Source organism: Phaseolus vulgaris, chromosome 7 (assembly GCF_051622355.1).
Source record: "Phaseolus vulgaris cultivar YP4 chromosome 7, ASM5162235v1, whole genome shotgun sequence".
Lineage (NCBI taxonomy): Eukaryota > Viridiplantae > Streptophyta > Magnoliopsida > Fabales > Fabaceae > Phaseolus > Phaseolus vulgaris.
This window is the reverse complement of record NC_143504.1, coordinates 2690391-2702396: the sequence shown is the minus strand read 5'-3', so window position 1 is coordinate 2702396 and position 12006 is coordinate 2690391. Positions and strand designations below refer to the sequence as shown.

Genomic DNA, 12006 nt, shown 5'->3' with positions numbered 1-12006 from the left:
AAATTGAAATCATCAACAGATGTAAGACGTTAATGGTTAAGTCCAACTATTATCATAATCTATTTGGAAGATTCGGTGTATCAGAAAAGTGGAATGAGGAGAACGCCATCGATCTCTTCTCGAACTTGCTCATCTACTCATTCCCAGCTATTACTACCAATTCCCCAAAACGAACATCTACATTTTTAATGCATCTTTTGCTTCCACTCAATTAACGTCTCTCGTTAAGCTTCTTCAGATCCTATTGTTCCAATCCATATTACTATGTTTGAAGTTGTTTGTGATACTACACTAACCTCAATAGCTAATGATATTTTATATGTGATATTTCATCATACTAATGTTATTTTAGAACATTTAAAGTTGGAATATTGGTAGTATGTATAAAACTCTTCTATTTGTTTTTGATAACTGTCTATAACATTAAGTTTGTTAGTATTGTTAAAGTTAATTATAACATTTGAAGTATTATTTAATTTAGATTTTGAGCTCAAATTTGTCATAATTTTGTAATTAATTATGAGAGTTTTATATTATCAGTGTTTTTTTTCATAATTATGATCAATCATTTAATTTTATATATTATTCACTTTGAAGTTTGGTGGAACCATCACGATTTTGTCATTAATGCTTGTTTGGATTAGATAAGAGATATGAGGGAGTGAAAAATGATTGATTTGAAAAAAAAAAGTCTAAAGAAAATGAGATTATTTTGTTTAAGGAAAATATAATGGATTTGAATAGAAATATTGTAAATGATTTGATTGATATAATATAATACTTTTTTTATATTAATATATTTAAAAAATAATTTGTAAAATAAAAATTTAAAATGATTTATAAATTATAATTATTTAAGAATAATTTAATTTGTTTAATATATTAATTTAATATTTTTACCCTCATTTATTTATTTTATTATAATAAACATAATTATTAAAATAAATATAATGAATTATCTTTTTGAAGTGAAGAGTACTTTTTGATAAATCTCTTCTTGAGTGAAAGTTTTTATTACAAATAACTTTGTCTCATTTTTAACATTTTCTTAAGTTTCAAATTCTTGAAATTGACACACTCTTTGTTTTTTCTTCCTTTGAATGTTTCTGCGCCTAGAAAAATACACCATAAAAGATATCTTTCAAGGACAAAATCATGAATTATACAAGTCTAAGCACCAAAATGGAAAATATATCAAATTCATTTTTTGACCTTAACAATATTAACTTAATAAAGAGGCTTTTTTGCTTGAGTGGCTATTTGTGCTGCCATTAGTGCTACACTAGTTAATCTGATAAATTGTGGAACTGATATGTTCAAAGTTGGTTAGTGTAGATATATCTTTTATGGTAGCTTGGTATAGATGTTTCATATTAGCATGTATGTTCTAAGGGTTAGCTAATGTTCTCTCTTGGATTTTTCTTGGTTGTCTTTTTGTATGCATCTGGGAACATAAGTTTAGTTTAGGTTGTTTTGTATACAGGTTAGAACATTCCTTAAATGTTTCAATTTATTATTTGTCGATTAAAAAAAACGTAATAAAGAGGTGTAAGTCACTCTCATCTCTTAGTTCTCAATTGAGGGGTTTATTACGACATATCCAAAAGTTTCACATTCTTTAAGAGTTAAGGTCAATGATAATTTATAAATAATCTCATCTCTTAACTAAATGTGGAATCTCTTAAGGATAAAATCAAATAAAGCAAAATTTTAATTACAAAATGAATAATATTTCAAATGTAATGATTTATTGTAAATCCATAATTCGCATATACAATTATACCAAATTAAATATTTTTCATTTTTCACTACAAAAACATATAAGTTGTGGTAGTTTTAATATGACTGTTATTAAAAATTATCACAATTATAATACAATAGATTACTAAACATCATGTTTCCCTTTCAACATATGTTATTTAGAACCGTCATTTTATATAAAGTATATCGCTCTTTCCTTTAAAAAAAATTCTAATTTAAAGGGACACTCTATAAATAACTCAAACATAGGATTAAAATTTCGCTTGAAATATCAATTGCTCATTACATTATATTTATGGAGCAATTTCTTGAATATTACAGAAATTGAGGTGAGAGCAACTAATAATTTCATAGTTGATTTTGAATTTTATTTAGTTTATTAGAGTTAAAAATTAGGTGAATTACGACGAGTTGACATATTACAAAGTTAATTAGATTTTGGAGTTTTTGAGTAAGTAGTTTGTGTGCAATTAATACATGATTAAACATTTGGACTAATTATCTTTTGATACTTATTAATGTTATAACAGGTTGAAATTGTAAAATTATTTTTTATTTTATTTACATAGGAAATTGATTTTGTACATATGAGTTAGTGATTATCATTTTTTATTATTATTGATAAAAAAAAGCATAAGAAATCGATAGGTGAAATTTATTTCGTTTGGATTTGAATTTTCTATTTAAAGTAGAAATTCATTTGATGGTGTAGATGTTTTGGAGTTTATATGCTATATAGGTCTTGGATTATAATGTTAAGTTGCTTTTGGATTTGAGGTAATCATTTTGAACTAAACTAATATTATATGGGTTTTCAAGTACCAATGTATTGAAAAAAAATTATTTTAAACTTGTTAAAGAAGTTGGAATTGGTAGAAAAATATTTGGGTGAGATTTGGAGGTTACAAATTTTTTAGATAATGAAATTTTTTATAAAGTATTATCACTCAAGAAAAAAATGAGAGAAATAGATTAAGTCACTTTCTGTGATATTTTCTCGCTCAAATAAAATGTGTATAAATTTATTGCTTTTTAGACGTGTCAAATCAAAATAATATACTATCATATACGAATTCATATAATTTTAATAATTTTTATTAAGGTAATATAATCTTAGTAAATTTATTAAGTTAATATATAATTGTAATTTAATAATTATTATTAATTAAAAAACACATTGTATATAATTGATGGTGTAAGAAATAATGTAACTTAGATATAGGTTGATTCATTTTTTTCATATATACTCAAAGATTTTGTAGATAAGATTAAAAAAATATATAACCAGTATAATAGACAGCAAAATTAATACAAAAGTTCTTATACTATCATCAATCCATTAAAATTCATTTTGAATAACGTTTAAGATAGATATTATAAAGTTAATATACATAGTATATAAAAAATAATTTCACTATTAGTATATATTTTATTTATTTTTATTTTAAAACAAATTAAGTAAGAAATTATATATTTTTATTTTAAATATATTATGATTTTTTAACCTATTAAAAATTAAAATAATCGTACTTTTCCTTATCCACCTTAAATATAAAGTGATCAGTTCAAAACTCTTCTTTTAGTAAGGACGTGAGTACAAAATATTCTTATTGAATTAGATACTCAAAGTGTAATTAAACTAAACCATAGTTTTTTATTCTAATTGACGAGTGCCTAAAACTTAAATTATTCCAATGAAGTAAGAAAGAAGTCTTAAATTTTCTTTATAAAAGTAAAAATATAAGATTGCCAAATCCTAAGCTCCAATTCGTTGAATCCTGAGCCATTAAAAGTGGTTTCACATCAGCATTTTCTTTAATTATTTGATTGATTTGCGTGATTTAAACACGCTTACAAAATTTTAAATAACATATTTTGAAACAATCCATGTTTTGTTTAGACGATATTTCATATTTCTTATTTCTATCGGTGTCAATGTTAATACATCAGATTAGTAGTGATGAATTAACAAAAGATATTTTAACATCATAATCCATAAAAATATATTTCAATAATTTTTTATTATAAATATTAGTTTAAAATTTTAATTAAGAATAAAAAATGAAAAATATATTTAACCTGGTGATAAGCGACGTGGAACAAATAACTTTCCAAGAATTTCTTTTCCCTGTAATTTCTAGGTGGCAAAACTTAATCTTAGACATTGCATTTAATTTTACAAATAAATGTTTATATAATCAACTTTACTCAAATCTTAATTTCATCTTTCAAAATCCTAAATCTAATAAAAAAAAGGGCCATAAAATAGATAAATTGTACCTCATTAATCTCAGAAAGAAAATAGTGTAATTTAATCCTAATTTTAATATTCTGTAGTGTACTGAATAGTAAACTAACATATAAATTACCAAGAAAACAATTCAAAAATGGGTACAACTTTAAATTTACAACAAAATTTTATCGTTTGTAAAATGAAAATAAATAAATAAACTTAAATAACAGGTTGTGTGCATTACGGTTATAATTTTGACTTTTATCTACAAAAAAATATTAAAAAAAAAATAGGAAAAAATCAGAAAAAAAACGCTTAAAATCTAAAACAGTTTTTTCATCAATTTTTGTGACGTATATACTTATTCAACAACTTAGCTTAAATGGGTTTAGGTTTTCCCAACCCAACATCTGGATTTAGGGTTCTTAAATGAAATCCACTTGAACATGTCTATTTTTATCCTTTTCAATTTAAGCACCCACACTCTACCCACCCAACACCTCAGAAAATTTCTGAAATGACTCCCACAAATCTCATTTTACCAGTAAAGATGTTCTGCTCAATTAAAAAAATAACAAATAACAAGATAAAAACCAAAGTTTAATATTTCAAGAAAACAGAAAACTAATACATAGACCCGCTTAAAAGTTAAGAAAACCTTGCAGCTTAAATGGTTCTTCTTGTTAAACAACGTGCTTATAAAAAAATAGTTGAGCAACCCCTCACCCCCACCCTTCACTAAATCAAATCCAACTCTACTCAATGAGGCATATTTCATAATTTGAAGAAACCTTAAATATCCCTCTTCATACAAGGCAGCATTGATTTGCTTATCTAGCTTCACTTTGACAGTATTACAATAAAACTTCAAAGAGAAAAACCATAAATTCAGACTGCTCAAATAACTTGTCTGCAAATTAAGGTATGCGGTTTCGAAAATTAGGCGATTTGACTGCCTAGACATAGCTCGGCAGCCTCAAATCAAATGAGATAACCACACTAACCAAAGAACAGAATAGAAAACCAATATAATAAACCAAACGAATATGATAATTTAAGCAATCATGCTAATGTTCATCAATAGCAAACAAGATAAGAGATAATCAGGCTCCAGATTCTTGAAAAAATATTAAGCATTCTGTAGTACGAATTAAGAGCTAAAAACCAAATCTGAGACTCAAAAATTTCGGTATGCAGCACTGTTCATGCAATGGTCAAATCAGTTAAACTAATAATCCACGGACAGGACCGAAAAAGACCCAATCTGAGAAACGTATAAAAAATATTCTTTTCCTAGACTGCTAGGTATGGTCATAAATAACCTTCAACTGATATACAATCTTCAAGCCTTGTGTAGTATTTGATAAATTATAACATTTCTGTATTAATCATAATAGCTAAGGAGAGCCATTTACTCTACCTTTATGTTGTACGAGGGTCATTCCCTTCTCGATCCCCTGGTATTTCTTCCACTTTTTTATTCACTGAAGGTGTGAACTGCTTTTCTTCAACTATAGGTGTCCTCTGGTCTCTCTGAACAACTCCAACTGGTTCACTCGGGATGCATGGTCTCCAAATTATTTCGTTGCCCACATCCATAAGTGCAATGCCCATTGCAGTCAAATCAGTCCTAATCTTATCACTTTTGAGAAAATCCTTATTAACCCTAGCTTGAATTCTTTCTTCTATCAAATGTAGCAATTCACCTTCTGCCAGACCTGCTCTCTTCAATGCCTTCTCTTTCAACTGCTGCAAAATCTGGTGAACAAATAATAATAACAATTGTTTTAACATTTGCAATGGTTTTCAGAAAGAATGTGTCTATTAGATTATATAAAACAGGGCAATTAAGCTAGTGTTAACCTCAGCATAGGATTTAGAGGACAATAATCCTAATACATCCAAAACTTTGGCAACTTCTTTCTCAACTTCCTGTAAGGATTGAATCAATTGCAATTGTGCTCTTTTCTGCATTTTCTTCTGGAAGATAGACAAAACATATTCATTAATTACTAGTGCATTTCCAACGCAAAAATGAATGCAGCAGCACCCGCACATGCAATACAAGAAATTGGTTCCATTTATGTACCTTCAACATCTTCAATGAACTGTTCACAAATTTCAACGCCTCTTGGATAGCACCAGTTAGTATCACTGGCGTCTGCAAGTCATCTGACATTTTTGTTTGAAACTCAACACTCAGTTTCTTAATACATTCCTTGGCAGCCTCATTAATTTGAGGCACCTTTTCATTCTTCTCGGATCCTTCTTGAAGAAATGGTGATAAAGCATCTCTACAATCTTGAAGAGTCTAACAACAAAAAGGACAAAATCAGTCTCACAGTTATCGACTCAGCAGATATAAAAGGAAGCTATTTCGAACAATTTCCCCAGCGTAATGGCATTGTTAAAGCTAACAAAATATCAGCGTCAGTTATCTGTAGCTTTAATAATTTATGTCAATACAACCAAATCACAGTGAAAATTGTGGTAGTTACCTTGATAAATCAAACTGTGTTTCATACAAGTCATGACAGGAACACCACAGACAAATAATTTGCCTTATAATGAGACTCACAAGTGTCAACCTTGAAACATTTGGACATTTAATAATAAACACTAGGGATTTTCATCACATCGGTAACTACCTTCGTCCTCAAAAACTCAAAGTAGCAGGAAAGAAGCACAGGAAATTCTATCTCCAAGATAAAAGTTGCTTAATTTACATAGCAGTATTTAGGTAGGATATATAGAATTACATAACAGAAAAACTCTCAACCTTGAGAGATGAACTCACCCATCAAAATCTAAGCAACAACACACAATTCCTGATACAGATTATTTGGAGGCTGCTTACCTGAAATATATAGTAAATAGCATCTGATGAATTCTCCAGCTGTGAGATAGAGTAATTTAGTGGAGATTTGTAATGGGCACTAATCAAAAAGTGTCTCAAAGCAAGTGGGTGATAGCGCTCAGTGATCTGCAAGAAAAAATATCATGAAAAATATGCATAAGACATCTTGTAAGAACTTCTACAAATTTAAAAAGAAATAAAACTGTCATTGACAAGGAGAATGGAAGTTGGCTAAGAACTGACCTGGCGAATGGTGAAAAAGTTGCCTAAGGATTTTGACATCTTTTCATTATTATTAGTGACATGGCCATTATGCATCCAATAACTGACATGGCTCTCGTTGTCTGCAGCCCAGCTCTGTGCAATCTCGTTTTCATGATGAGGAAATATTAAATCAATTCCACCGCCATGGATATCAAATTTATGAGTTAAATAACAAGCACTCATTGCACTGCATTCGATGTGCCACCCAGGTCTTCCAGGACCCCAGGGGCTGTCCCAACTAGGCTCACCTGGTTTAGCAGCCTGCAATTATTATTATTAAGAAATATAAGAGATTTCAAATGTTTACAAAACATATTTTAAAATAACTGGAAAGGGTTCTCACCTTCCACAAAGCAAAATCAGCTGGGTGACGCTTTCTTGAGTCCACAGCTACTCGTTCCCCAGCTCTATTGTGTTCTAGCTTTTGTCCAGAAAGCATGCCATAATTTGGGCATTTATCAACAGCATAGAAAACATCACCCTCAACTTCATATGCATAGCCATTTTTTATAATCTGCATAGTACATTAATGAATAATGACTAAGCATCTTTTGATAGAATTTATAAATAAAGACATACCTTCATCCAATGAAATGTTAACTTCTATGCCATACATTTAAATAAAAATGACATGCAACCTCAAATAGATATGTTTCTTGTTATCATTAATAAAAAAACTGCTACTTTGTCTCAGGTTTTAAAATTCCTATGCAGATCTGTGAAAACAATAAATAATGAGAAAATATAAGGTGACATTTTTGCAAATGAGACAAAAACAGGAAACTTTGAAAAAGAACTCAAAGCAAAGAAGCTGTAAGTTTGTTATCATTTTAAGTCTCATTAATATTTCAGTTGGAGATTGCATGCAGCTTCTGAGCTTCATATCTCTCTATTAAAAAATTAAAAACAACTGGCCTTTTAACTCTTGTTTTGCTTTCATAGTTCCTGCTTGATTTTAATCTATTTATTAACAAGATAACGAGTTAAATTATCATAATAGGATAAATTATGCATTACATTGCTGCAAAAAAGAAGGAATAGCTTTTATATTTAATATTATATATGTAATCATATAGAAGGTTCAATAGTTTAGGGAAGCATGAGGACAGAAAATCAAAACGCATCCCCACAAATCACTACAACAATAAGAGTAAATATCCAAGATTCTTATAAAAAGTACACAAAATAGCATAATAGTGTATACAGGAAGTTTATTAACATGTAATGTATACAAGGTTTAATTTAACCTGTCCAAGGAAACATATAAATTCAAAATGCACTTGAAAAAAGGGAAGTATTGATTAATATAAAACAGCAAGCAAGACTGTCAACTGGAATTTAATTGAAACACGTGGAGCAAAAAAAATTTTACAATGATATTCCCTTAAAAATTTCAAACTAAAGCGGAGACAGCAATATGTTTAGCAAAATTAAACCTGGGTTATCATGTCCTTTATATCGCCAAGATGTTCAGAAACACGAGGTTCCTTAGTTGGTGTCTCACACTGAAGATCAGCCATATCAGCATTATATTCATCGCAAAAACGGTTACTCAACATCAATGGATCTTCCCCAGTCTCATTTGCTCGCTTAATTATCTGCAGCAATTCTGATATTAGCAGTCTGTAATAAACATTAAAGATTCAGATAAGAAGTGTAAAATCATATGCTTTCAAGACTCATGTTTTCAAGGATGGTGAAACTTGTAACCAATGTTTTGTGAAAGCATAGATCCTACCAAGGATTGGGAAGGGGAGGGGAACTGTGTGAATCATGGTATTGTTATACGAATCACAAGATCCTACCTAAAGCTCTACCATGTATTTATGCATATAAAACAGATGGGAAATGAAAATAACCTTCAAATCACAACATTTAATTAAAAGTTAAATTGAGCATGAATAAGATCAAATGCCAACTCAATAAGTCAAAAAACCATGAGGTAGAGAACCACTGCCAAAAACTATGTTGGGGTGGAATAGTCCACATAGAGACTGAGTAGAGAGATTTGAACAGAGAAAGAGATTTGGGGCACAGACAAAGGAAAATTAAGCTCCACACAGAAGACAGGAGAAATGAATGGGGAATTGAGAGGTGGGACAGGGGGTTGAGTGATAGGGGACAACTGAGGTCAAAAAATGGAGAGGGTGGTCTGCTGCTTCTCCAGAGACAACCAACACAAATCACCTCAGTTGCAGGTTCACAACTCCTACAAGCTTGTTGATCCTATGAGTTTGTCTGGCAATCTTACTCCAATCCCACCATATAAGAAAGCTAGGCAGGGAAAAAAATTGAAGATGTGAACTTGCAGGGTCATGCAATCCTGTGAGTAAAATATATTGCAATTTTGACAGCAATGCTTCAAACAATTATTGTTATCACTTACCATGCAGGTAAACCAGTATTGCTAAAAATAGGCTCATCGTTCAAATTTAAAAGATACCAACTTATAGTAAAGAAATAAGAAGAACAGGAAGCCAACAACAAAAAGAAATAAAGATAGTCCAAACAATAGCAAAAGAAAAAAAAACACCATATTTGAAGATTGACACTTGAGGTATTCTCAAAAAGGATGGTGCTTCCAAACACTAAAGACTCCTGAAGCACATAGAAATATGTACTGTGTGAATGGCTTATTCTAAAAGTTATGCCCACGTAAAAGTTATAGTTAAAAGCACAGACTAAACCTATCTCAATGAAATTCTATCCAGTTGAAAAAATGTTGGAAGATAACACTAAACAAAATATAAGACTTGATAGCAATTAGAAAACCTACAAAACTCGATCCTCTACCATACACTTGAATCACTTTGACAAATGAATTCTAAAGTCACAGAACAGAAATATGGTAACTAACAGGGGTGACTAGATGTCTGAATCAAAGAATTTATATTTTGACTCCCAAAATAATATTATTTAAAATCATTATTCACTACATCTCCCCATTTCCCAGTAAGTTTACTCTATAACATTAAGCCCTATTCATTTCTGAAAACGATTTCATAGATTTGTATTGCTTATATGATAAGGGTCGGTCGGTTATAGCATATGTGACAACAATTGAGATTCTTGCAAACTCTAAGAGAACTGCTCTCAATAGTAGAATGGCACATGACTGAATAACCATACAAGCCACTCCATTAAATTTAAACTTTTATTCAATAAAAATTAAAGAAAATCTTAATCACTTTAGAGTATTGCTCTCAATATATTAATATTAATAGAAAAAAAATGAAATGGCTCAGTTTTTAATACTATTTTACAAAGAAAACCAAAAATGAATTTTTCTTAACCCATTTTTACCTCAAACTGACCATAAAAGGAATGATCATGAAACATTACAAAATTTGTCTGAGAATGAACTGCCATATATTGCCCAGATCTACTTATAATATACACTACTACCACCTGATCTACTTATAATATAACCCTTTTTTCCCTCCATACCAAACTGACTATGAAAGGAAAGATCATGGAAAGATTACAACATTTATTAGAGAGGGAACTACCATATATTGACCCAGACTTCAGAGAAGGAACACAAACCTTATCCCAATTACCATCGCATTGAAAGTATACATTCATATAGTTTCATATTGCAATTGTGTATCATTCACAGGTCCAAAGGAACATGTATGTAGGAGTGACAATAACCAGAATCGTGCAAAGGAAAGAAGGATGAAAAATACTCAAAAAAAATAATTAACAAAAATGGCAGCTGGATGGTGAAAAAGTCTAAAAAGCAGGGAGTTGTCAGCTTTGGTTACAACAAGATATCATCCTCACCTTGTCATCAACATCAGTGAAATTCCGCACATATGTTACTTCATATCCCAAGTGTCTAAGGTACCTACAAGTTTTCATATCAATCAGAGTACAAACAGTGAGTCAACTCTTAATCTTCACATCTAGAAAAAGCAAAATTAAAACAAAAAAGAGTGAGCAGAACAAATGTTTCAAAGAAGTATTCCAATTTAACCTTTCAAATACTGAGATAATCTAATATCTAAACCTACTTAAATCTGGCTAATAATAACAGTCAGACAAACCAAATTAAATCCAACTACACATTTACATGGTAATAAACAAAAACAAATAAGCCCAATACAAAGTGAACCTTAAATCCAGAAAAGACCGAGTCTGAAACAACTTTAAAACCATGGGCTAGATTCTCAATTTCATCGGTACAGAAACCAGTAGATTGAATTGAGGCATGCCAACGAAATGAAAAGAGGGTTGGTGGGAATTGAAGAATGAATGATGAAAAAGTACCTGGTGAGAATGTCAAAGGAAACCGCGGCACGAGCGTGGCCGAGATGGCTGAAGTCATAGGCAGTTACTCCGCAAACGTACATGAAAACCTTGCCAGGGATTTTGGTTTTGAAGATCTCTTTCTGCTGAGTCATGGAGTTGTAAATCCTGAAAACACCAAGCTCCTCTTCAGCCATTGTTACCTGCAGATGAGCACACTCTCTCTCACACTCTGCAGCTATGACCCCTTCAGCCCTAATTTCTTTTCTGTTCTTCAACCCCAAACCCTTCTACCATTTACTTTTGCCTTCATAAATAATAAATAAAATAAATCATTATGTTAATAATAATCACCATTTATAATAATATATTCTTATTTTGTTTAGAGATTTTGTCTATGGTCCGAATGTAATTATATTTTGAATTTTGCATCTATTACAAATAGGTAGTATAAATTATATCTCTATTACAAATAATTGTACCTATTTGTACTATTCTGTAATTTTTTTACTCAAGTATAGGTAACTTATATTATTTTTTCATATTATTATATTTCAAAATATAAATTAATAATATAGGTTTTATTTAGATAAATATAAAATATATTAATATAAATATTAATTTTAAAACTTTAACTTAC

The 12006-nt window shown here is 30.0% G+C and overlaps 1 protein-coding gene across 1 annotated transcript; it reads right to left on the bottom strand.

The window, feature by feature from the left end:
- Positions 1 to 5087: 5087 nt before the first annotated feature.
- Positions 5088 to 11792, bottom strand: LOC137827656 (Cysteinyl-tRNA synthetase, class Ia family protein). The gene is made up of 9 exons (XM_068633876.2): positions 11388 to 11792; positions 10902 to 10965; positions 8552 to 8713; positions 7459 to 7629; positions 7095 to 7376; positions 6852 to 6977; positions 6084 to 6305; positions 5858 to 5974; positions 5088 to 5752 (listed from the first exon to the last, which is right to left on the bottom strand). The coding sequence occupies exons 1-9, from the start codon at positions 11561 to 11563 to the stop codon at positions 5417 to 5419; spliced, it is 1656 nt and encodes a 551-aa protein (XP_068489977.1). The 5' UTR covers positions 11564 to 11792; the 3' UTR covers positions 5088 to 5416.
- Positions 11793 to 12006: the final 214 nt, after the last annotated feature.

Excerpts from the sequence above, each read along its gene's own strand:
- LOC137827656 (XM_068633876.2), bottom strand. The coding sequence starts at position 11,563 with ATGGCTGAAGAGGAGCTTGGTGTTTTCAGGATTTACAACTCCATGACT. Across the intron at positions 7,630-8,551 it reads TAAAGGACATGATAACCCAG|ATTATAAAAAATGGCTATGC; the intron begins GTTTAATTTTGC and ends TGTACTATGCAG. Across the intron at positions 6,306-6,851 it reads CTATTTACTATATATTTCAG|ACTCTTCAAGATTGTAGAGA; the intron begins GTAAGCAGCCTC and ends TTTTGTTGTTAG.